Source organism: Prionailurus bengalensis, chromosome B4 (assembly GCF_016509475.1).
Source record: "Prionailurus bengalensis isolate Pbe53 chromosome B4, Fcat_Pben_1.1_paternal_pri, whole genome shotgun sequence".
NCBI classification, from domain to species: Eukaryota; Metazoa; Chordata; class Mammalia; order Carnivora; family Felidae; genus Prionailurus; species Prionailurus bengalensis.
In genome coordinates this window covers 36,873,531-36,897,002 of record NC_057358.1, presented here as the reverse complement: position 1 = coordinate 36,897,002, position 23,472 = coordinate 36,873,531, and the positions used below count along the sequence as shown (strand labels likewise).

Genomic DNA, 23,472 nt, shown 5'->3' with positions numbered 1-23,472 from the left:
GTGAGTTCAGTCAACCAGTTTTTTCTCTAATGTTTGACATTTCTTTCAGTGACCAACAAATAAAGTAATTGGCTTAAATATAGATGGATATAAGGGTCATGTTTCATGAAAAATATGTCTTTTATCTTTCAATACAAAACCTACACAGTTTAGTTAGCATGAGATTACTCATGCAGGAACTGAGAGCAGTGACATGAATGTGAGATTCCTGTTTCACACTCAGATCTGCTCATTGGGTCTACCCAATGGTGATCAGAATTGCCTGCAATATTTAAATTATCATTTCCCTTTTCTACCCTACCCCACCACCCCACACATTTATTTAGTTGAAGTCCCGTAAGGAAAGTAGTTATTATGAAGCCATTATAACCATGAAAAAGCTTCTGCCGTGAGCAAAGTAGTAAACATTGAAACTAAAACAGGAATTTATTTTAGAATTATATAGAAGAAAAACATAAATTGCTAACACAAGAAGTCTGAATTTATCACTTCTACAGCTGTACAGTAGAATATAAAGAATTTGCCATGATAGAGTAATAACTCCAAAGAGAACTCACTCCATCAGTCACCACATTTTGGAAAAAATACATTGTGAAAGTCTGTAAGTTAGGGGTTTTACACCTGTTTTCTCATTAAAAACATGTATTCAGACACGTATTCAGGCTCAAATGTGATGAGAAACAGCAAATAAGATGTGAGGAGGTGAGGTTTAGTGGATAATGCCTATATAGAGAGGGAGAAGGATAAATGAAGGCTGTAGAAGAATAAGTGATAGAAGCCAAAATAGATGTGGGATTATGGCCTGTATCAAAAGTAAAAAGTTACTGGCCTTGTGATGAATGGTGGTAAGACCTGGTTAACAGGTTGGAATGCCCAGACCTCCAGTTCCTTTTTGCTGCCATTTATAGGGTATAAGAAGTATAGATTAAGACCTAAAGAAAAGAATAATATCCTTGATAGTGATCAAATACATTAATGCCATCTTTTATTCATAAGGACAAGTTCTCAGAAAGATGTACCAAACTGAAAAAGAAAAAAGAAAAAAATTAATCTACCAAAATATCTTGATACATTTTTCAGAATATATATATTTTAAGTTTATTTACTAGCAGGGTGAGAGGCAGAGAGAGAAAGGAAGAGAGAGAATCCCAAGAAGGTTCTGTGCTATCAGTGCAGAGCATAATGTGGGGCTCAGTCTCATGACCTATCAGATCATGACCTTAGCTGTAATCAAGAGTCAGATACTTAACCAACTGAGTCCCCCAGGCACCCCCAGAATATATTTTTAAAGAGAGGACAGGTAGAAACTTTTGTATCACTTTAAGGAACATCAAACATAGACTTCAAAACTGTAAAAACATAAATATGACTGAATTTCTCTAAGGCTTGGGAAATTGACATATCATTCAAGCAATATAAGTTAATATTTAATATATTGAGTTTTATATTCAGTGACTAGACAGATGTTACATTGTGTCAATCTAAAGCATCAAAGAGTATTCCTTATTTAGATGAGCTATATGTAGTGCTTCTGAATATGCCAAAGACCTCTACTTATTGTAGTTGTTTCGTTCAGTCCCAGCAACCTCTGGAAGATCTGGATGCTCAATTGAGAAGAACACTTAGTCCAGAGACTGTTGTGGGGACATGTACAGTTGGGGTAAGTTTTGAAAATTTTGCCAAAATCTTTCCATAATCCTAATATATCACATTCCTAAAACATACTCTAACCTATTAATACCTTTAACACCTACAGAGTTAAAAGCATTAATTCAGAGTCTTTGCTTATTCCAGCAAACAGAAATAAAGCAGATTAAGATTAACACTGACCCAGTGGTATAACTGTGGAAAATATTTTATTGATTTGAAAGGTACTTTTCTTGTCTTGCCTCTGGTTACAATTATACCATAGATGAATTCTATGGGTTTTGTATTTATGCTTTGGAGGAAGCTGTGCTTTAAAAGTTAACTTCTTCCTTTTAAGCTTGTGATACAATAATGTTCTGATTAAAACTATTTTTTCTATTATTATCCAAGTTATACTCTTAAGTATCCCATGAGAAAAACAAACAACAATATAGAAGCAACTCAGAATTTTTTCTTAAAATTTTTCTGTTTTTGTTTTTTTTTACATCAGACTTACTTTTAGGCTTAAAAAAAAAAAGAAAACTCTGTTGGACACAAGTGTTTCTTCACATATACTATATTTCTTTTGCCCTTTATAAAAACCAGAGGAAAGGCAGCATGGCAAGAGTTTAAGAGTGACTGAAGCTAAAGATTTTGTGGTATCTGTACATATGTGTTTTGCAGCCTGTGTCCATGGTGGCTCCAGCAGCAGTTACAGAAGCAGGAACACCGCCTCAGAAGGATGGTGAGAAGCATCCTTCTTCCTCTTATGTTATACCATTTCCAGTCCTCTTTATAATTGATTATAGAGTTTACTATCTCAAAGACATTCTTAAGAATGTAGGTGTATTTGAAACAGTTTTAAAGAACAATTTTACATATTTCATAACTTAGGAACTTTAACACTAATATTTGGAACATGTAATATTAGCATGCAAAAGGTAATGATAGTTTCTCGGAATAAGACCCTTTGTTATTAGCTAGGATAGACCCTTGCTAAGAGAGAGAAGGAAATTCAGGCCTATTTTTAAAAGTTAATTTACCTTAATCTCTTGGCTTTTATGACACTAGATAGATAGAGGTAGAGATAAGCTTGACTAGCATGGATGGTAGAAATACAAATATATATTGTAATCAGTTTAAACATTTTTTTTCCATTTCTGGAGTCTTTAGAATTGGCGTGTTTGTACACAGTCTCTTGGCAAAACATATTTCCAGATTTTGTAACAACTTAAAATTGCCATGAGAACTTTTATGAGCATGCTCTTGGTCATGAGTTCATATCAGCTACTTCTTTTCTGAATTTTGTTGTAAATCTCTTTTCACTGCATCACCAGTCCCCCCACAAAGTAGGAAATTTAAAGCTTCTATTTGCTGTCACCTTTTCTCTTAGAACCATTTATATTCAAAAGGGAAAATAATTAAACATGAGCTGTATTTATTCAGTGTGCTTTTGTGTAACACTTAATATTGTTCCTTTTGTAGTTTATCCATTCTCCTGACTACCACCTACATATGTTTCCCTGTATAACTATTAATAAGATTACCTGAATACTCAAATCTTTTCTTTCTTCCTTAAATTCTGAATTTCACTTAAAACCTCTCTAAATTATCTTCAAGGCAATTATATTCTGAATTCACTCTCATTTTAAAAGAAGTGACTTGAAAATCAATGGAGGGGCACCTGGGTGGCTTAGTTGGTTAGTGTCTGATTTCGGCTCAGGTCATGATCTCACAGTTCATGAGTCAAGGTCCGCATCGGGCTCTCTGCTTTCATTGAAAAGCCCATTTTGGATCCTCTTGTCTCTCTCTGTCTCTGTCCTTCCCCCACTCATGTGCATGCCCTCCCCACCCACCAAAAAATAAATAAACATTAAAAAAAAATCATTGGAACAGACTAGAGAAGTTTAGAAATGGACAAACTATAAAGAAGAAATATGAAAAAGGTGGGCTTTTAAATCAGTGAGAAAATGCTAGGATATTTCAATAAATGCTTTGTGACAACTGGACAACCATCTGGAAGAAAGCTTAGATGCCAGCCTTGACCAACATAAATTCCAAATGGGTCAAAGATGAAAAATGATAATGTAAAATAGTGCTGTAACAAAACATACAAGAAATCTTTTTCTTTTCTTTTTTTTTTTTTTTTAACTGTCTGAAGTAGGATCAACAAACTTTCTGTAAAAGGCCAGAAAGTTGTATATTTCAGGCTTTGCTGGCCATATAGTCTCTGTCACAATTACTCGAATCTCCTATTGTAACCCAAAAACAGCATAGGCCATACGTGAATGAATGAGTTTGGCTCTGTAGTCTAATAAAATTTATTTACAGAAACAAGCTGTGGGCTGAATTTGGTCCATGATCATAGTTTGCTGATACCTGATACAGAAGCAATAATAGATTCAAAACTTTCTGCATGGAAAAAAAAGCCATGATGTCCAAAGATAAATGAAAAACTGGGCAGTGGTGGGTATTCATATCACAGAAAAGACTAGTAAGTGATAGCATTTCTGAACCTCTCATTGGTAAACTTAGAAGTTTAATAGCCACCAGTGACTTAACACAACCTCTTTAGAGATCAATTTAGTAATGTCTCTCCAAGTTTTAAATGGGTATGATTCAGCACATCCATTCTTAGGTATTCCACAGATTCATAAGAAAATACTTGGTAGAACACTTATAATAGCAAGAAGTTCTGAAAAACTTAAATGTCCATCCACAGGAGCCTGTTTAAAATATGGTACTTTGTATACATATAGCATACATACAGACAGACGTAAAACACTGCAGCCATTAAAAAGAATGAGAAATCAATATGGAATGCTAAGATACATTGTAAAAATATCAAAATCAGTGTTGTATAAAATTGAGCTTACTAGTTGTATAAAATAAAGAAAATGCTTGTATATGTCTATATTATCTCTAGGAAAAAAACCTCAAGTGGTTGTCCTTAGAAAGGATGACCTAGGTGGCTTGAAAGTTGTTCAAAACTATTTATCAGTGATTCTGACACCTTGTACTTCCTGTTCTAAGATTTTTGCCTAAGTGTTGTATAAACCAAGTTGTCATAGATGATTTTCATTTTAAAAATGCGTCTTTGATATCCTAAGTAAAATCTCATAATTCTCTTCATTTATTTTTATCTTTGAGTTAAAGAATGAGTAATTGAATTCTTACTACCCATTAACCTTAGTTTTTATAGTATCTCTTATGTTGTAGTTAAGCCTTGAAGCTGCTTTGCTTATATGTAACTTTTATTCCTCCAAACAATAACATATCATCTGTACACGTGTACAAGGAAAAGTAGAGGACTAATGATAAATTTTCAGACTTTGACAGTATTTCACAAACAGTATCTTTCAGACTAAAGGTATCTAGTAAGGAGAGTAAATAATAACTATTTCCTTTTTGGACAAAGCCCAAGGAGATTTTCCTTGCCTCAGACCATTTTTCTCACCTCATAGGTACTTTTATTTTGCTGTATTTCTGACCAAAAGGAAAAGAAGCTAACTAAAACGAGATGCTAACTTAAGTTCTTTTTCTCCTCCATGTACTTGTTTCAGTTTCTCAAATCACAGAAGGTCCTGTCCTAGGAACTAGTTCAGGAACTGGTGTTTTTAAGATGGGACGATTCCAGGTAAGACCATTACTTTCCCTTGCCTTGATTTCCTCTTTGGGGTGAATAGGTATATAATAAAATTATTACTTACCTTTGGGACACAATTGCCAATTTGATGATATATATCTTTTTTATAGTTCTTTATCATTTTACCCTCTTAAAAATAATACATGTTTAAAAATAAACAAAACCTTCTGGGGCACCTGGCTGGCTCAGCCAGAAGAGCATGTGACTCTTGATCTCGGGGTCATGAATGTGAGCCCCACATTGGATGTAGAGATTGCTAGAAATAAATAAATATGTAAACTTTAAAAAAATAATAATAATACATGCCAATTAAAGGAATGCAGAATACTTAGTACAGTAGAGAAACAGTATACTGTCTACCCCATCTTCCTACCTACCTCCTCCACCCAGGATTACTTTTTAGGGTGTGTTTCCCCTCATTCCTTTTTCTATGTACATGTGTGTACAATTGACGCTGCTTTTCTGAATGAGATTTTATAGCTTTTTTTCCCAATCTAGTAGTTGGTTCACCTAACCCATTCTCCTATTATTAGTCATTAGGTTGTTTCAAATTTTTCTATCGTAATAAGTAATGTAACAGGAAACATTTTCTATGTTTAGGACAATTTTTTAGGATTAATTTCTGAAATGAAAATACTGAGTCAACATCAAGTGATACATCGTTTTCTTTTCCCAGGTGGTCCAACTAGTGATTTATTTATTTTTTTATTTTTTACTACTTTCACAACTGCTTTCCAGTTATTCTCATGGTAGCACTGGGAGTTGGGGATAGCAGTTGATATTTTTCTCATTTGTAAACTGAGGTTCTGAGAGTTTGTACTGGGCTGAGTTTATAATACATGGACAAATTAGAACAAGGATCTGGATCCTCCTTTTGGTCCCATTTAGTTATGTTGATTCTTGAAGCTTAGCTGGCATTTAACATTCATTGTCTTTTTTTAATTTTTTTTTTCAACGTTTTTTATTTATTTTTGGGACAGAGAGAGACAGAGCATGAACGGGGGAGGGGCAGAGAGAGAGGGAGACACAGAACCGGAAACAGGCTCCAGGCTCTGAGCCATCAGCCCAGAGTCTGACGCGGGGCTCGAACTCACGGACTGCGAGATCATGACCTGGCTGAAGTCGGACGCTTAACCGACTGCGCCACCCAGGCGCCTCAAACATTCATTGTCTTTAATCTTTGTAGTTTTCATATTCACAGGCAACCTTCAAGATTCCATTCCCTGTTATTTATATTTCCACAAAGACATAAATCTAAGTCTTGTATATAACATGAGATCTGGAGGTAAATTATTAACTTAGTAAGCTTAGCCAGCCACTGAGAATCTGTATCTAATCTGTACATCTCAGTACAGATCTTGTTCTCTATGATGGTATTCCATTTATTTTCACAGTGAAGGTGGAGGGGCTTATGTAAAGAGATACTGACTGGGAAATAAAGTGATTCAATTTTTTTTATTGAATTTTTTTATTATTTTAATTCAATTTTTTATCATTTTAAAAATTGAGTATTGGGGATTTTGTTTTTTAATCTCACTTTTGTCTCTTTCCATCAGGTTTCAGTTGCAATGGATGATGTCCAAAAAGAGGGTAAAAATAAGTCAGAAGATGCAAAGTCTGTTCATTTTGAGTCTAGCACTTCAGAGTCCTCAGTACTATCAAGTAGTAGTCCAGAAAGTACCCTGGTGAAGACAGAGCCTAATGGGATCCGTAGCATCTCATCAGATATGCCAGATAGTGCCCACAAAACTCCTGCCTTGGGAGTAAAGTCAGAGACTGGGCAGCCTACAAAGGTAGGACGCTTCCAGGTGACAACTACAACGAACAAAGTAGGTCGTTTCTCTGTATCAAGAACTGAAGACAAGATTGCTGAGGCAAAGAAAGAGGGACCAATGGCATCTCCTCCTTTTATGGATTTGGAACAAGCTGTTCTCCCCGCTGTGATACCAAAGAAAGAAAAGCCTGAACTGTCAGAGCCTTCACATCTGAATGGGCCATCTTCTGACCTGGAGGCCGCCTTCCTAAGCAGGGATGTGGATGATGGTTCAGGTAGTCCACACTCCCCCCATCAGCTGAGCTCAAAGAGCCTCCCTATCCAGAATCTAAGTCAGAGCCTTAGTAATTCGTTCAACTCCTCTTACATGAGTAGTGACAATGAGTCAGATATTGAAGATGAAGATTTAAAATTAGAGCTGCGAAGACTACGAGAAAAGTAAGTGTATTTTCTTCTGTAAAAGAATAATGGCAGAATCATAGTAAGATCTAGCTCCTGGTGCCTAGTATTCTTTTCACTGCAATATGCTTATATCTCATTTCTTTCAAACAGAGGGTGCTATGCAAAAGCTAGTTTCCTCAATGTAGTTCTCATTAGGTCTTGTATTTATAAGGACCTGTAGCATTTCTACTTCTAGAACTTCTTCAGCACCTTTGTATTATTACTATATTATTGTTTTTCTTTTTTTTTTTTTTTTTTTTTTTTTTTTTTTTTTAATTTTTTTTTTTCAACGTTTATTTATTTTTGGGACAGAGAGAGACAGAGCATGAACGGGGGAGGGGCAGAGAGAGAGGGAGACACAGAATCGGAAACAGGCTCCAGGCTCCGAGCCATCGGCCCAGAACCTGACGCGGGGCTCGAACTCACAGACCGCGAGATCGTGACCTGGCTGAAGTCGGACGCTTAACCGACTGCGCCACCCAGGCGCCCCTTATTGTTTTTCTTAATAGCACTTTTTATCATTATTAACCTAATTTAATAGTCTACCAAATGAATCTAGTAATGGATGTAGATTATGTGGCAGGTTTTATAGATCATATTTGACACACTGGTCCAGAGTAGCAAATTCAGTACTCCTGTGTATGCCTCAAAAATCAGGAAATCTTTTCTCCTAACATATCATCAACTACTTGTTGGTTAGGAGCTTATTGGAATTTGGCTTGGGTAATGGAGGCCAAACAATATGAAGTAACAAACTAGAATCTCAAGGTAATAGAAGAAATTACGTTAAGTACACTGAGGGGGGAAAGATTCATGAGTAAGTAAATACTTGAATAGAGTTTAAAGAATATGTTGTTAAATCTCATTTGAACAAAAGTGATTATAATGTTTTTGATTCATGTTTGGTTATCTTTCACAGACATCTTAAAGAGATTCAAGACCTGCAGAGTCGCCAGAAGCATGAAATTGAATCTTTATACACCAAACTGGGCAAGGTTCCCCCTGCTGTCATTATTCCCCCAGCTGCCCCTCTTGCAGGGAGAAGAAGGCGACCCACTAAAAGCAAAGGCAGCAAATCTAGTCGCAGCAGTTCCTTGGGGAATAAAAGCCCCCAGCTTTCAGGTAAAAAGCCATGGACCAGGTCAGCCTTGGCTGTCCCATCTTTTGTTTCTGTCTCCTGACTCTATATGTAACCTATTGAGCCATTTGTTGTTTTTGTTAAATTTCAGAGGAGTTTGACTTTCCTAATATTCTTGCTTCCTTGACTTTTCCACTCCTTATATTTATAGTACCTCTATTTGTTGAGTCTATGGAAGGGTGAGTACTATGGCTTATTCCATTGTAACCCATATTACTAACTACCTCCATTACCCAAGCCACTTACAGTTGTTCTTAAGGATAAAACACTTAGCATTGCCTGGTTACTCATATAATTCACATTACACCAAACTCATAGGCAATTGGAAGAAAATACTTTTAGTAAAAGTTCAGGTAAAAGAAAAAACTTTTAGTAAAAGTTCAGGTAGGTTTTTCCTTTCAGTGAATGAATTATCCATAATTGCAGCTGGGATGAATGTAAATTTCATTTAGATGTTTGGATATGCCTTAGGTGGTAATTTTCCTGATTAAAGTTTTTATTTCATTTATGTATATTGAAATAAAGAACTTGCTCGTGGCTGTAATAAAAAATAATTCATAATCTCTTGTAATGAACTACAGTTTGTCTCTTTTAATGGTGATAGAATTCTTACCCTTTGGTGAAATTATGAGAATGTTAACAGATAATTGGTTGTAAAGTGAAAGACTGAAATACATTTATACCTCATAGTTGTTCTCCAGTTCTAATATAAATGTGTTGGAAAGCAGTTGCAAACTTCTTAGCAGCTTTCCATTCTCTGGAAGCTTTCAGAAACCCAAACCATTTCTCTAGTACATCAGAACCCATTCATTAGTAGAAATGTGATTATAAAGGATATCAGCTAATTTAGATCCTAATCCCAATTTTGACATACTTTTTGAGTGGCCTGCTAGTCTGCCAATTAGTAGGGAACAGAGAAATTGGTCAATTTCAAGACAGTTGACTAGGGAATAAAAGCCACTTGCCACAAATAATTTTAAATATGTATTACTCTGTAGTCATCTGCATTATTTTTGACACCACTTTTGTACTTGACCTGACACATACTTAGAAGGAAAACTAAGCAGAGACTGCCCACCAAACCTATTTGTATCCTGCACCAATTCAGTGTTACAGGTTTTTAAAAGCAATGATGGAATTGTAAAACGGAATTCTCCCATATCCACTGCGTGTTCTACTCAGCTGAGACTTGGGAACCATCTGGGTTATCTAAACTAAAAGTCTTTATGGGGCGCCTGGGTGGCGCAGTCGGTTAAGCGTCCGACTTCAGCCAGGTCACGATCTCGCGGTCCGGGAGTTCGAGCCCCGCGTCAGACTCTGGGCTGATGGCTTAGAGCCTGGAGCCTGTTTTCGATTCTGTGTCTCCCTCTCTCTCTGCCCCTCCCCCGTTCATGCTCTGTCTCTCTCTGTCCCAAAAATAAATAAACGTTGAAAAAAAAGAAAATTTAAACTAAAAGTCTTTCGGAATAGTTACTCCAGCCCTATTGCCTATTGATTCTCATGTCATTTCTCACTTCCCCTCCCATTAGTGAGGCCTTTTGTTCTTTCATCACTTACAGCTTTTGACCTATTATTAGTCACTTAGTGGGACACATTGAAGAATAAGAATATAAGAATAGTGCCTGTTAAGTTTATTGGGAAAGCTGGACATGTTTCCTCATGCCACTTTATCTTTTGGCAGGTAACCTGTCTGGTCAGAGTGCCACTTCAGTTTTGCACCCCCAGCAGACCCTCCACCCTCCTGGCAACATCCCAGAGACTGGGCAGAATCAGTTGTTACAGCCCCTTAAGCCATCTCCCTCCAGTGACAACCTCTATTCAGCCTTCACCAGTGATGGTGCCATTTCAGTACCAAGCCTTTCTGCTCCAGGTCAAGGTAAGCAATCAAAGCAATCAACATGTTCTAAAAACATGAAAATGGAGATACTGCCATATCCGCAACAAAAGCCTGATGAGCATCCTATTAAGGTCAGTTGGAAGACCGGCTGACCAGAACACAGCCTGTGTATTAAAACACTTTCGGATCTTGAGCTGGAAAGGGAAGTTGAATAATGATTATATTAGGTGAATTCATTGCTCCTATCAGATGAAATAGGTTTTTTCAAAGGATTACAGCAAAAGGTTGTATTGTGACTTACATGAGGACTTAACCAAATTAATGACTCATTTGGGATTTGCAACATATGCTTTAATACTAGACTGAGATTTCCTGGACCAAAATTAAGGAGTTTTAGCAGTTTCTGAAAGCTAATGCATTTGCCTAGCCAGTGTAGACTTTTTTAACTTGTAAGTATGGGAGTAGCATTCTAAGATAAATAGCCCTACAATTCAATTTGTTACCTGTAATCTACTTCCTAAATAGAGTTTTATTTATTAATGATCATTTAAAACCTTCCTGTAGCAGAACGCTGCTAGTAACGATAGAACGAGAATTGGAAGAACTTAGGTGTCTGGGTGGAAAAGAATAAGAGAAGAGTTAGGTAACTTGCTTAGGTGCTTTTGCCACAATATCACAGATAGTAAAGGTAGATCATCATTGGACTAGGTAAATGTGCTTGCTTGCCGGGAGCACAAACCAGCTAGCATTATTATTCACACTGGGAAAAGCTTCAACATTTTGCAAAGTAAGGGAATTGAGACCTAATATTTCCTGTCCTACCTATCTGACATTTCCCTAGAAGCTTGTTCTTCTGTGTGCCATCTTAGCGCATTTCACCACTCCAGCCTCAAGTTTCTAACATCTTGTAGTTGTGTTCTGTCTCTTCTCTCTCTGTTCTTCCCTGTTTTTCCCCTCTCACAGGCTGTGCGAAGTTTAACTGTGCATCTGAGCAGGTGACATTCAAACCTGGTGGCAGGAGGACCCGATTTCTGAGTACGCCCTGCTTGGCTCTTTGTGTGTAACACCTTTACTCCTTCCTCGTCCTTGTTTTTCTGCTGCTTGGATCTGATGTTTCATGCAGTCCATTTTCATTTGTCTCTTTGTATATCATCTACTCAGTGGCTTGGCTGAACTATTACCCTCAGAAGTTTGGGTCTCTATATTAATTATGATAAAAGATGTAGAAATAAGAACAGGTTTCTATAAACTTCAAAATAACTTTCTGGTAGAATTGCTTCTTTATAGATCCATGACAGAGTAGAAAAGGTGGTAATGCTGTATAGACTGCAGGGTCATTTGGGATAAAGACTGAATGAAGTCCATAGTCCTTCTCACTTCCACCCCTTGCTTTGGCATTAGAAGTGACAGAAAGCATCTTGACCACTAATGTACTTAGATCCTGGCAGCAAGGGAAAATTACACCCTATTTTTTTTATTCTTTTTCCGAGTAGGTTGAAATCTTTTTTTTCTTCTCAATTAAGCCTGGCCATCTGTCCATTGAAATGATGCTAGAATCTCTTCATTGGATCCTTTCACCACCCTTACCTTCTAACTCCCTAAAATTGATAGTTCATAAAGGGTTTCAGTGTAGTTATTCTGATCAAGCATTTATTCTCAAGAACCAGAGCCCAGGGCCTGCCAGTGAAAATGGTCTCTTTAACATGATTGCTAGGATTTCTTAGCTTTCTTAAAAGCAAGGCACAATAGTAAATCACCCAATTTCCCAGCCCATCTTCCCCAAATATGAAATAAAGATGATGCCTCTCTCGTAGGGCTGTTGTACAAGAAAATAAGATCATGTGCACAAACACTGGTAGCTCTTGGGAAGCACACATCATTTTCTTCTAATTAGCCAGTGCCTACCTGAAACATAGTAGGTAGTCAATAAATGTATATTGGAATAAAATTTTTAAAAACAAAAATCAGGCTCAAGTAGAAAACCTTTGTTAGAGTTTGGTTAAAGATCTTCACTGCTGAGGCCTCAAACTTCTGATGTGGTTACTGAAGTGCTTTTTAAATGCATGTGCTAAGGACATCACTGTTTCTGAGGTTCAGAGGTCCTTGGGCCTCATGTATCACTATCCAGGACTATTGAACAAAGAAGGAGGTGGAAGACATTATCCAGTTTGGTAGTTTTCCAGAGCATGTGTGATGTTTGGTTAGACCAGGCTGGACCAAGCATGTTAGCACCTTGACACTTAAATAAGCATATGTCCAGCTGGCAAGATGAGATGGCATTAATAGGAGGAGACAAGTGTTTCAAAGTAGGTTGCTGTATGCTATACAGCCTGAAACGTCAAAGAGGGAAGAAAGAGAACCAAGGCTTTTTTGTGAAGAACAATGTGAGTGATACATTTCAGATTAATTAATTAAATAAATTCTCACCACACTCTTAAAGGTAGGTGGTAGCACACTATTGTTCAGATGAAAGTGGTTAGAAATATTAAATCTTACCACTTCCTTTTGGGTCTAAAACGAGAGGCCCTACATCTGTTGAAGGCACACAAGTATACATCATGTAAGCCTTGGTAAACAAATTACGAAAGGCAGATTTAAAGCAAATAGGGAAAGGAAAACAGGCATTTATTTACCAGGTGTGGGGTCTTTTTAGTTTGGGATGCGTTATTCTGTGCTCTCAAAATAGATTATGGTTTGGAAGCACGGCTTGGCTTAACGCTTTATTTATGTTCAAAAGTTGCTTGTTTTCCACATACTTTTAAAAATTTTTCTGGAGGGGACGGGGTTAGTATGTATGTCTAGGATTTGGAAATATATTAGCCGATTTAAAAGGATTCAAAACTGTAACAATGGTACTGTCAAGTCTACTGTGGTAGAATTGTTTAATGCATTTTATCGAGTGCTTTTTAACAACCCAGCAGGAGAAACAGAAAGTAGGACGGGGTCAGTGGAAAGACTGCTTGGGTATTTGAAATTCAAGCCGTAAGACCTGAGAGACTGGAGTTCTTCCCCCAGGTTCCCCCAGAACCTTAGTGCAGAGCATTACTTGTAGATACAAAGACTGGTAGAAGCTCAGCCGTCAGCCAGGTGCCACTGGCCATCAGATAACCACGTGAAGGCTGACAGCTAGCAAGCTGCGTCCCATAGAACTGTACCCATAGCAGGGACTCCCAGGTCCCACCAACCTGTCTCTCTTTCTGCTTTCTCTTGCTGGCACTTTGTGTGTTGTTTGGAGATTCTAAATATTTTACACTGATGTTTCTTTGTCTTTAACACGTTGCTCTCTCTTTGTGCTTCAGGGAAGATGGTGAAAAAAGTCTGTCCTTGCAACCAGCTCTGTAGTAATTATCTTTTCTTTCTGTTATTTTTGGTCCTTGATTGCAAAGCCTGTTATCCATGAGTTCTTGGAACCCTGAAGCTTCACAACACCCTCATTTCCCAACTTCCATCTGTCTAGTTCTGCACCCTGTTCTAATATATTTTTTAACATGCTTAATTGCTGACCTCTGGCTATCCTTACAGATTAAGAAATCACCTCCTAGTCAATGCTCTCACATGATGACCCTCTGTGATCCTGGCTTTGTGACAATTATGGATTGATGATGCCCATGATAGAGAGAGAGAGATCAGGGATGCCTGGCTCTTTGGGGAGAGCCCTTTAGTTAGCAGATATGTGCCAGCTGCTGTTCTCCCACTGGAAAATCAGCACTGGTCAAAACAGAAAAGTCCGAATCCTCATATCACAGCAGGAGGCGTCTGCTAGATTGGGGAGGAGAAAAGCACTACTTCGTAGAGTCTGGCTTCTTAGGCTGATGGCTTCTCATTAACGTGCATGCAATTCACCTACCCAATCGGCCACCTAGACAGAAAACTCTGTATTTGGGGTACTGGGCAATAAGCTGTGACTCATAGTAGGTTATCGTTCATGGGATCTGGTGGTGGGACATGGGGGAAATGTATTATGGCAGGAGAAAAAAATGGATTTGGGGTGGTAAAATATATACTACTTCCTAGAGCTTTGCAGCAAAACTGAGAAAGGTCTAGAGGCTACTCAGTGTACTCTCTGGAAGGCAAGCAGCATCCTCAAAAATATGTGTATTATAAGTGTTTTTAAACCATTTCCTACTAAAGTGGACTAAATGCACTATCCATGCTTCTAGCTTTTGTAGTCAGCTTTTCCCAGGCATTAATTTCTGGTCAGAGAAGGATGTGTTTGTTTCCTTCTTTAATGGGAAAGCCTGTTTTCAGAAGCCAGAATAAGGTTAACTGTATGGCCAACCTCCTCATAGTATAAACCCCACCTTCATAATCCAGTACTGTGTAAGACAGATGAAAATGAAGAATGAAATTTGGTTGTAAAGGAGCCTCACAGCATCAGAGACGACTAGCATGAGACTAGAGAGGTGTGACCCCGGCATGAGCTCTTTGTGAATAAGCAGTGTTCACCTCTACTGAGCTTCTCATATTTGGCTTGTGACAGTTCTCACTTGTGATTGTTTCTGGTTTTCATTTTGATTGTCTCACTCATCATCAAGCTCACCAAGCAGTTATTGTTCAAACAGGAAAATAGCCCTCATGCATGTGATACGCTTGCTTTCTGGATTCTATTACTGTCACGACTGCCACCCTCATTGCTTGTGCTTCCCACTCTGTGCTTCCCCACCACGGTCTCTCTTGCTTTTCAAGGAAAGCTGTTTGTTTCCTGTGCTTTTATCCTTTTCCACTTGGGTTTCCTGTCCCACAGGAGAACTTACTCTGCCCTTTACGCTGTATGTGCAGTAGCTATCCCCTTGTGGCTCCAGTGGGCCCTCAGAAGTGAGCTAATACACACACTGCAGTAATCCATGTCTTGCCTTGGTGGTAAGAAGCATGTGACCTTCCTCACTCTGCAGCTTCACCTCAGAATTAGCTGTTCCTCTAATACAGACATGCTTGTGTGTGCCATTCCCAGGGCAGTGGGGTATAAACTTGAGACCAGCAGTGGATTATAAAGGGCTTTTAAATGGCAGAGTTGCTTCGGGCATGCTGCTGTGCTCTGGTGCTGCTTCAACCTGGAAAGCAGGAAAATGTATGCATTTATTTAGCCCCCAGCATTATTTGGATATCTTAAGGCCTAGTGGCTCACAACTTACCTTAGTAGCTTTTATTTATTCTGCAGCAAATGTGAATTCTGGTAAGAAAGTGGGGGGTGAGGGAAAAAAAACAAGATTATGACTTTTCTTTCCCTCTTCCCTAAAACTTGCCTCTTCGAATAATCTTCAGTGTGCCCTCCAGCAGAGCCGAAATCAGGCAGGACACAGACTCCTTCTTCCTTTCTCATCAAACCATAGAAATAGAATTCCTTCATCATAACCTCAAAGCTTCCTCCTTCCCTTTGCACTCCTTCCTCAGCTGAATGTTCCTGTTGCTTCCACATACAAGTGCTTGCTTGCTCTCCTGGGAAAGGGGGGAACGGGTGAGAATCCACAAACCAATTGAACCAATTGAGACTGAGGTCATCTTCAGGAAAACCATGTGTTCCTGGAGTTGAAAGATTCAGGCACACCACAGAGAACCTTCTTCATGACTAATCTTGGTTCTTAACTCATAGGCAACTGGGAGAGGTTGAAGCCTTCATTCCTCCCGAGTTTGTTTACAAATTTGTGTGTACGGGTCCAGGTGAAAAAGGTTTTTTGAACCGAGCATGCTGTTTCTTTTATCACCTCTTTCTGTTAAAGAATGGCTAAAGACTGTGGCACAGTATCCACATGGTGTGGGAAGCCCATCTTTTCCTGGGCCAAGCATCTACCTTTGCTTTCCTTTAACTCCTACTTTAACCCTGCCTCAGTGCTCGAGAAATCCTCTTTTGCCCTGCATTCTGCAGCATTCTAGAGCCTCACTGACCATACCACACCTCCCTCATCAGCGTGATGCTGGGAATAGAGTACTGAAACTTACTTTCCGTACTCTAGATGCCATGGGAATGGGCAGAAAGGGGTCCCTCCCCTTTGTGCCTACCACCATCTTGAGTTTTTTTAGCCTCATCTGCAACTCCTGAAGAGAACCTGTTTTCATTACCCTCTTATGCCAAAACATTTGGCTAAACAAGACCTTGGAACCTTCCCGTCTTGCATGGCTTCCCAACTCATCCTCTCCCCATTCAGTGGCTTGCCATTCATCATCCTGTGAAGTTTTCCCTCTTCCTGAAGCCAAAACCCAACCTCCTTTTAATGGTTGTATTCTGTTGCTTCTTTTAATCCTAGGGACCAGCAGCACAAATACTGTCGGGGGAACAGTGAACAGCCAAGCCGCCCAAGCTCAGCCTCCTGCCATGACGTCCAGCAGGAAGGGCACATTCACAGATGATCTGCACAAGTTGGTAGACAATTGGGCCCGAGATGCCATGAATCTTTCAGGCAGGAGAGGAAGCAAAGGACACATGAATTATGAGGCAAGTCTTCTTCCCTTCTTGCCATTTTCCTAATCTGTCAAGAGTATCACTTAGCACACATCTGAATTCAGAGAGGATATCAAGTACCCAGGCTAGTGCTTAACATTTCATGTCACAGCCTTCTGTAGTAGCTCATGACTTTTAACCCCTTTAGAAACAAACAAAAATCACCCGGTTGCCCTTTTATTTTTCTTCCCTGAATTTCTAGCTCCCTGTTTGTCAACTAAAGTTTTTTCTCCCCCTTTCTTTCGAAGCCTTGAACTACATACGCATATGTACACAAGCACATGACTCTGCCCACTTCCAATCAGAATAGTTATTCTACCCTAACATGTTAAGTATAAAAAGCCGATAATTATTATGGAAGGTTTGGTGCGAGTTTTGGTTTCGCTATACCCTGTAAGATTAGACCAGCCCCAGTCCTAGAATTTTATTTCAGTACTACCCATTTCACACCCATGGGTTACACCCACACTGGACTTTACATGTAGTTGTTTTGTTTTCAGGGCCCTGGAATGGCAAGGAAGTTCTCCGCACCTGGTCAGCTGTGCATCTCCATGACCTCAAACCTGGGTGGTTCTGCCCCCATCTCTGCTGCATCAGCTACCTCTCTAGGTCACTTCACCAAGTCCATGTGCCCCCCACAGCAGTACGGTTTTCCAGCTCCCCCCTTTGGCACTCAGTGGAGTGGGACAGGTGGCCCAACACCACAGCCACTTGGCCAGTTCCAACCTGTGGGAACTGCCTCCTTACAGAATTTCAACATCAGCAATTTGCAGAAATCCATCAGCAACCCCCCAGGTTCCAACTTGCGGACCACTTAGACCTAGAGACATTAACCGAGTAGATTTGGGGGCAGGAGATGGAATGCTGAGGGGTGGGCGGGAGGGGGGAATGGGAAAGTAGCCTATATACTAACTACTAGTGCTGCATTTAACTGGTTATTTCTTGCCAGAAAGGAATGTTTTTAATACCGCTTAGAGCCCTCAGAATTGAGAATCTCCCTCCCCCTTCACCATTTATTGGAGTGGAACAAGAGGGAAAGAGCAGCTTTCTTGTGATGAGGCAGTTTCAAACTATGCTTTCCTGTTCTCTACACCCAATAGCAAGGGCTAGGAAAGAGAATCATTTATCAGAAAGCCACAAGAGAGCTCAGTCAGTGGAAAAACCAAACCCCATCTGGATTTTCAAGTGGGTGGAGCTCTTAATGTTGGTACCCACCCCAAATCCCTTATTCCCTCAAGAATCCAAACCACAACACAAAAAAACAAACAAAAAACCTATTGGGCTCTCTCCTACCCTGTTCCCCCCCCCTTTTTTTTTTTTCTTTCTTTGTTTCTTCTTTTGTTTCTTTCTTTCTTTTTGCTCTTTAGAACCCAGTGAAAAACACCAGGGGACTGAGGTTTCAACCCTTTCTTATGATAGGTCATTAGTGCTTTTAAGCAAATGATATTAGCAGCTTTGACTGCAGCATTAGCAATTAGGAAAAAAAATTAAGTTCCCTGCGGACATGTAACTTTGCCATCAGTTTTGATGTGGAAACACTGTGATATATAAATGTTGTTGGACAACAGTAGTTTTAAGAGTAAAATACGAAAGGTTTAAAAAGTTGAAAAAAAGCAAGCTCTGTCCTTTACTTATTGAGACACTTTAGCTTTTTCCTTTGTATTTCCATTGTAGTAGATAAATAAATGTGAATGTAAGATTGTATAAATTACTGTACTTGAATACTTCTGTTCTCCCAGTATTGCTTGCTGGATATTTTAGTGCCTTGGACTTCTACTGCTTCTGCCATTAGCACCAACTTCTCATCAGACCCCAAATCAGCAGAGGGCGTATGGAAGGATAATAGGTCCATGTGACCCCAGCAGAGGATTATGCCAAAGGGAAACTGAAAGAGTATTTTTTTTTTCTTTTAAGTCATTCAATTTTGTCTAGAGCAGGTGTAAGATGAGCAGGGTGAGAAGTTAAGTTGACATCAGTGGTTGAAAGCAGAAAGTTCTGTTTCAGGAACAGTGAGGAGGGGTTTCGTAACAAAATTGGACAATTTAAAAGAGTAAGGGTGGTGTGTGATAAATGAAGAAAAAGGAAGACTAAGAATGGGAGAACAAACTTGTTATGAAGATATGTGATGCCTGGCCTGTGGGTGCCATAAGCCTTACTTGAGCCAGGCTGGAACAGACAAGACCTAGTAGAAATGGCTGAATATAAAGGGAGTGGGGGCTAGTTTTTAAGTTGGGAAACTGATAGTGAAGAGTCACAGATGGAGAAAGTTGCTCTAAGAAAAACTGTATGGATTGCTTTCCTCTTGTTGCAAATGTCTCCTGCATTTCCCAGCTTGGGGTACTGTATTTTGTGGAAAGTGGACCCACATCTGAATTAAGCATTGTAAGAAAGAGTGCTTATTCCTACTCATTTCCTATGTGATGTCCAGATGGTTGCAGAATCCTAAGTCTGTTGTGCCACCTCTTTTTCTAGAATTGCAACTGATATTCTCACATTTTCATATAAACAAATACTCCCCTTAAGTAATAACTGCAACCAATCAGTATTATTTAGTGCTATGCCTAGTTGTAATGGGCAGTTCTGTTATTTTCAGAGCTTTCAGGAAATACTCCTAATTGGCTATGTTTAGATCTCTGTTATCTCTGAAGATGGGGAAAGAAGCTAGAACTCTTAATTTAGGGGGTGCTTCTTTTCACTTGAGTTGGGAAATTAACATAGTTCTGATCTCTGACCCACCTCAACTGGCACATCCCAGGAATCCCCACAATAGGAAGAGCCTGGTTGGCTGTCCTGTCCTGCCGTTCCTTCATGGGTCCTGTATTAAGTTAGCCTAGGTCCCAAAGACGCAAATGAGAGCTGAAGGTTTAGGAAAGTAGAAATTAACAGGGGTTCCAAGCCCTACTTCAAAGCTGTTTACTTATTTATTCTCTGCTTAAGATCCTTGGGGAGATGGTAAGAGTAAGAATAGAACAAAGAAGGTGCTGAGTAAATGAGAAACGGACCACCTAAGATGAATGAAACTATACTTTCTATTGGAGGAACGAGGGAACCAAATGCAGCACATTATTTTTTGTTATTTTGGCTTAATTTTGAGATCTCTTCACTTACACACAAAAAGTAAGAACTGGTTTTATTTACTGTTGATTTTTCTTCCCTCCTGTGGATGAAATAACTGAAGCCTAGAGGAATGAACTAGCGCTACTGAACTGTTTAAATTATTTTTGTGTTAATAGTACACTTTGAGTATCTTTTTCCACATTACAAAAATCTTTCTGAATTATAAATGTTTTCCTTACATTATTTAACAATGTACACTGTTTAGAAAAACAAATAAACTAAATTCAAACCTTGGGGGTTTCTCAGCAGCCGTTAATTGTACATTTTGCACTAACTCTGGGTGTTGCGCTTCTTGTAAGATTGCGCTTTGTGCTTCAGTTTGTTACCTTTGTAGACTTATTTAATGAAACCATTCAAATAAACCAAACTTGCTTTTGTTGAGCTGTGGGCTTTCATTTCCAGCAAATTCCTTTTTCATGATCTCATTAGCTCACTTTTGAGTTGTGTACAATTTATATAACTAGATTCCTAACTCCAGGACCTCTTTAGCAGTCCTGAACTAAACTAAGATTATGCTTCAGAAAAAGATTTTTTCTGATGAAAGTGGTAAGGGTGTCAAAATCAAAAGATGAACATATGACCAAATCCATGTAACGAGGTAGTAAGGTACAAGGAAAATCGGGGTAAGCTACATCATGTTCCGAAGGAACAGAAACGGCTGCCTTCCTGTACTTCAGGAATTCCTTGCCTCGGGTTCATAGCTTCCCACAGATGGGTGTTTGATGCAAAAATTTATAAAAGCCACAGCGTGAAGATCAAAGGCACAGCCCAAGCTACTGTTTTACTTAAAAAGTAAACCTGCAAACTCATTATTTGGGGGGAAGAATTATGAAACATCTGAAACTATACGAAAAAAACATTTTTTGAGATACAAAGCCACCTTCACACGTGAAATTCAAAAATATAAACACCTACTTACATTTTTTGTTAAAAAGAATTTATTTTACTTTCTTAAAATGCCTTTTCTTTGGTCCTAGATCATTCCCTTGATAAGGAAAAAAACCACAGGACAGTGACTTCATAAACCTATAAAGGAGAGATTATCATAGATGAAGATGGCAGGCTGGATTGATGCAAAGTAGCGAAACCCCACTCTAGTCTTTGTTCTTAGGATACACAGTGTGGTGTGGACAGCAGTAAATGTGGAGACCTAAAGTTCAAAGAAGACAGACATTAACAATAACTTGATATAGGTTGTGGTTAAAGTCCGTGCTTCATAGTATGGCTTATATTGCTTGAAGGCAGGTAGCCACTGATGACTCCTGAAATGCCTATACTTACTAATGTAAGAGCTTAGGAATAAATAGAGAAGAGCCTCAAGAGCCAGAGAGAAGGTGTTCAGTCGTAGAGCCTCCCCACTGCAGTGTGTGACAAGCTTTTTAAAAGGGCTTTCTGACTGCTCTGCTCTGTCTGCAGTAGGCTCCAACACTCAAATCCTCAGGTAAAGTTCAGAATGAAGCAAGGTAAATCCTTGGAAATAAAGCTCATTCCCTAGGAATGATGAACAATTTCATGACCAAAAAGTAGTTTTCGAAAGTCCCTTTTGTGACAAAGTCCAATGATGTGACCGGAGCCTCAGTTAAGATGGATCCAGTTTCCTTTTCTTCAAGTCTTGGTTCTTGTCATAGAAATCACAGTTTACTATGGAAGAAAAAAAATCATTTAAATATGACTGCCATGATTTTAAAATAAGAAACTGACAGCTAAAATTTGAAAGGCCAGTGGGGCAGCTGGGTGGCTCAGTTGAGCATCCAGCTATGGCTCAGGTCACGATCTCATGCTTCGTGAGTTCGCGCTCACTGCTGTCAGTATAGAACCTGCTTCAAATCCTCTGCCTCACTGCCAACACCCCCCCTTGCTCCTCCCCCATTCATTTGTGCACGCGTGGTCTCTCTCAAAAATAAACATTAAACCTAAAAGATGAATAAAAATTGTTATGAGGGTAGATCTTTGTGTTATCTCTAGATCAAGTTGCAATACCAAACATGATGGGCCTACTTTAATAGATAAAGTTCTTCAGTCAGTCATGCTTAAGCTTCCTACTACTATCAAGGGTTATAAGGAGTTACACCTGAAGTCAGGGCCCCCAGAGGAAAAGTTCTGGCATATAAGCCAGTTATCTTTCATTTCCTTACACTGATATTCCTCTGGCATAATATTACACAACTTCTTAAAATGGAATTCATCATTCTTTCTTTAAAATGCAAAAAATTAACCCAAGTTCTCCCTTCAATTTTTGTTGCTGAACACTCTCGCTACCTGTTATCTCTTGGTTACTGTTGTGAGTTTGGAGTTGTCTGGGTCCAGATTTTGCTTGTGGATCCTGGTGACAGAGGTCCTGTGGGGTCCTATTCCAGGTCACCACCTGGTGTTTCAGGACTGGTGTGGCAGGGGTCTGGAGTGGTTCTGGCCTAGACAAGGGCTTCACATCACTGTCCTCTGCATCTGGATCCATATCCCACATTCCAAGACTGTCTGCAAGGACAGAGATCGTGGGAAAACGCAGCATCAACAAAGAAGTGTTCTCACAAAGCACTGGGAAAAACGTCATAAGAAATTCCATGTCGTGAGTGGACTATGACAGCTTTTGGAACTTCTCTCTCCCTGTCCACTAAAAGTATGCCAGAGTTTCTCTTAGGACCATAGAGGAGCTGAGTGTGTGCTGTCAGAACTGCCTGCAGTCCATTACGTGTCCTCTCTTTTTCTAAAACTTTGTGGGGCTATAAGATTAAAATGAGGATTTTTATGTCTCTCTTAAAATGTATTAGTGACTACCAAAAGTGCATTTCGTAGGTTTCATTTAATAAGTACCTACATTGGTGGCTCAGTCGGTATGCATCAGACTTCGGTTCAGGTCGTGATCTCACGGTTCGTGGGTTCAAGCCCCGCATTGGGCTCTGTGCTGACAGCTCAGAGCCTGGAGCCTGCTTCAGATTCTATGTCTCCCTCTCTCTCTCTGCCCCTCCCTCGCTCACACTCGTCTCTCTCAAAAAAAAAAATAAACATTAAAAAATAATAATAAGTACGTATATTAATACTTAAGTCATTCCTTTAGCTCCTACTGACCTGTGAGGAAGTCTTTCTCCGTGTGTGGTTCAGAAACAGTCATGGGGGTGCTGTGCTTCACAGGAAGTGCTGGCGGTGCTGCTACAGTTCACAGGAGAGCGAGCGAGAGAGGACAAAATCAGAATCACTCAGTTGTTGGAGGGAGCACCTCAGAAGTGCAAAGCTGCCTAGAGTTACGCTGGTTCCTGGCACAGCCAATAGATCCAAGATTCCTGGTCCCATTCCTACCTACATACAGATCTGCATGAGGCTAAAATCACGATTCTCTTTTCTTCTCACTAAATTGGGGAGAAAACAAGGTTCATTTCTTCTAAAGCAACTATCCAGTTGGTCTGGGATAAGCCCTTTGTTTCTACTCTCTGGGAAAGACAATTCTCTTCAAACAATTTTG

At 39.3% G+C, this 23,472-nt stretch overlaps 2 protein-coding genes across 6 annotated transcripts in view; one reads left to right on the top strand and one right to left on the bottom strand.

The window, feature by feature from the left end:
* The window catches only part of WNK1 (WNK lysine deficient protein kinase 1), a 160,776-nt gene extending 140,380 nt beyond the window's left edge, over window positions 1-20,396 (top strand). The window contains 8 exon segments of the mRNA XM_043565053.1: window positions 1,577-1,660; window positions 2,311-2,371; window positions 5,190-5,263; window positions 6,829-7,484; window positions 8,407-8,609; window positions 10,307-10,501; window positions 16,705-16,892; window positions 17,399-20,396. Coding sequence (XP_043420988.1) covers window positions 1,577-1,660; window positions 2,311-2,371; window positions 5,190-5,263; window positions 6,829-7,484; window positions 8,407-8,609; window positions 10,307-10,501; window positions 16,705-16,892; window positions 17,399-17,716 — 1,779 coding nt within the window. The 3' untranslated portion in view covers window positions 17,717-20,396.
* Window positions 20,397-20,930: 534 nt separating this feature from the next.
* RAD52 (RAD52 homolog, DNA repair protein) overlaps window positions 20,931-23,472 on the bottom strand; it is a 34,072-nt gene continuing 31,530 nt past the window's right edge. For 3 of the 5 annotated variants that reach the window (XM_043565054.1, XM_043565056.1, XM_043565059.1), the window contains 3 exons: window positions 23,082-23,162; window positions 22,275-22,490; window positions 20,931-21,656 (listed from right to left, as the gene is read on the bottom strand). In XM_043565054.1, coding sequence (XP_043420989.1) covers window positions 21,595-21,656; window positions 22,275-22,490; window positions 23,082-23,162 — 359 coding nt within the window. In that variant the 3' untranslated portion in view covers window positions 20,931-21,594. The remainder of the gene's footprint in view (window positions 21,657-22,274; window positions 22,491-23,081; window positions 23,163-23,472) is intronic. The other 2 variants (XM_043565057.1, XM_043565058.1) reach the window with 1 other exon arrangement.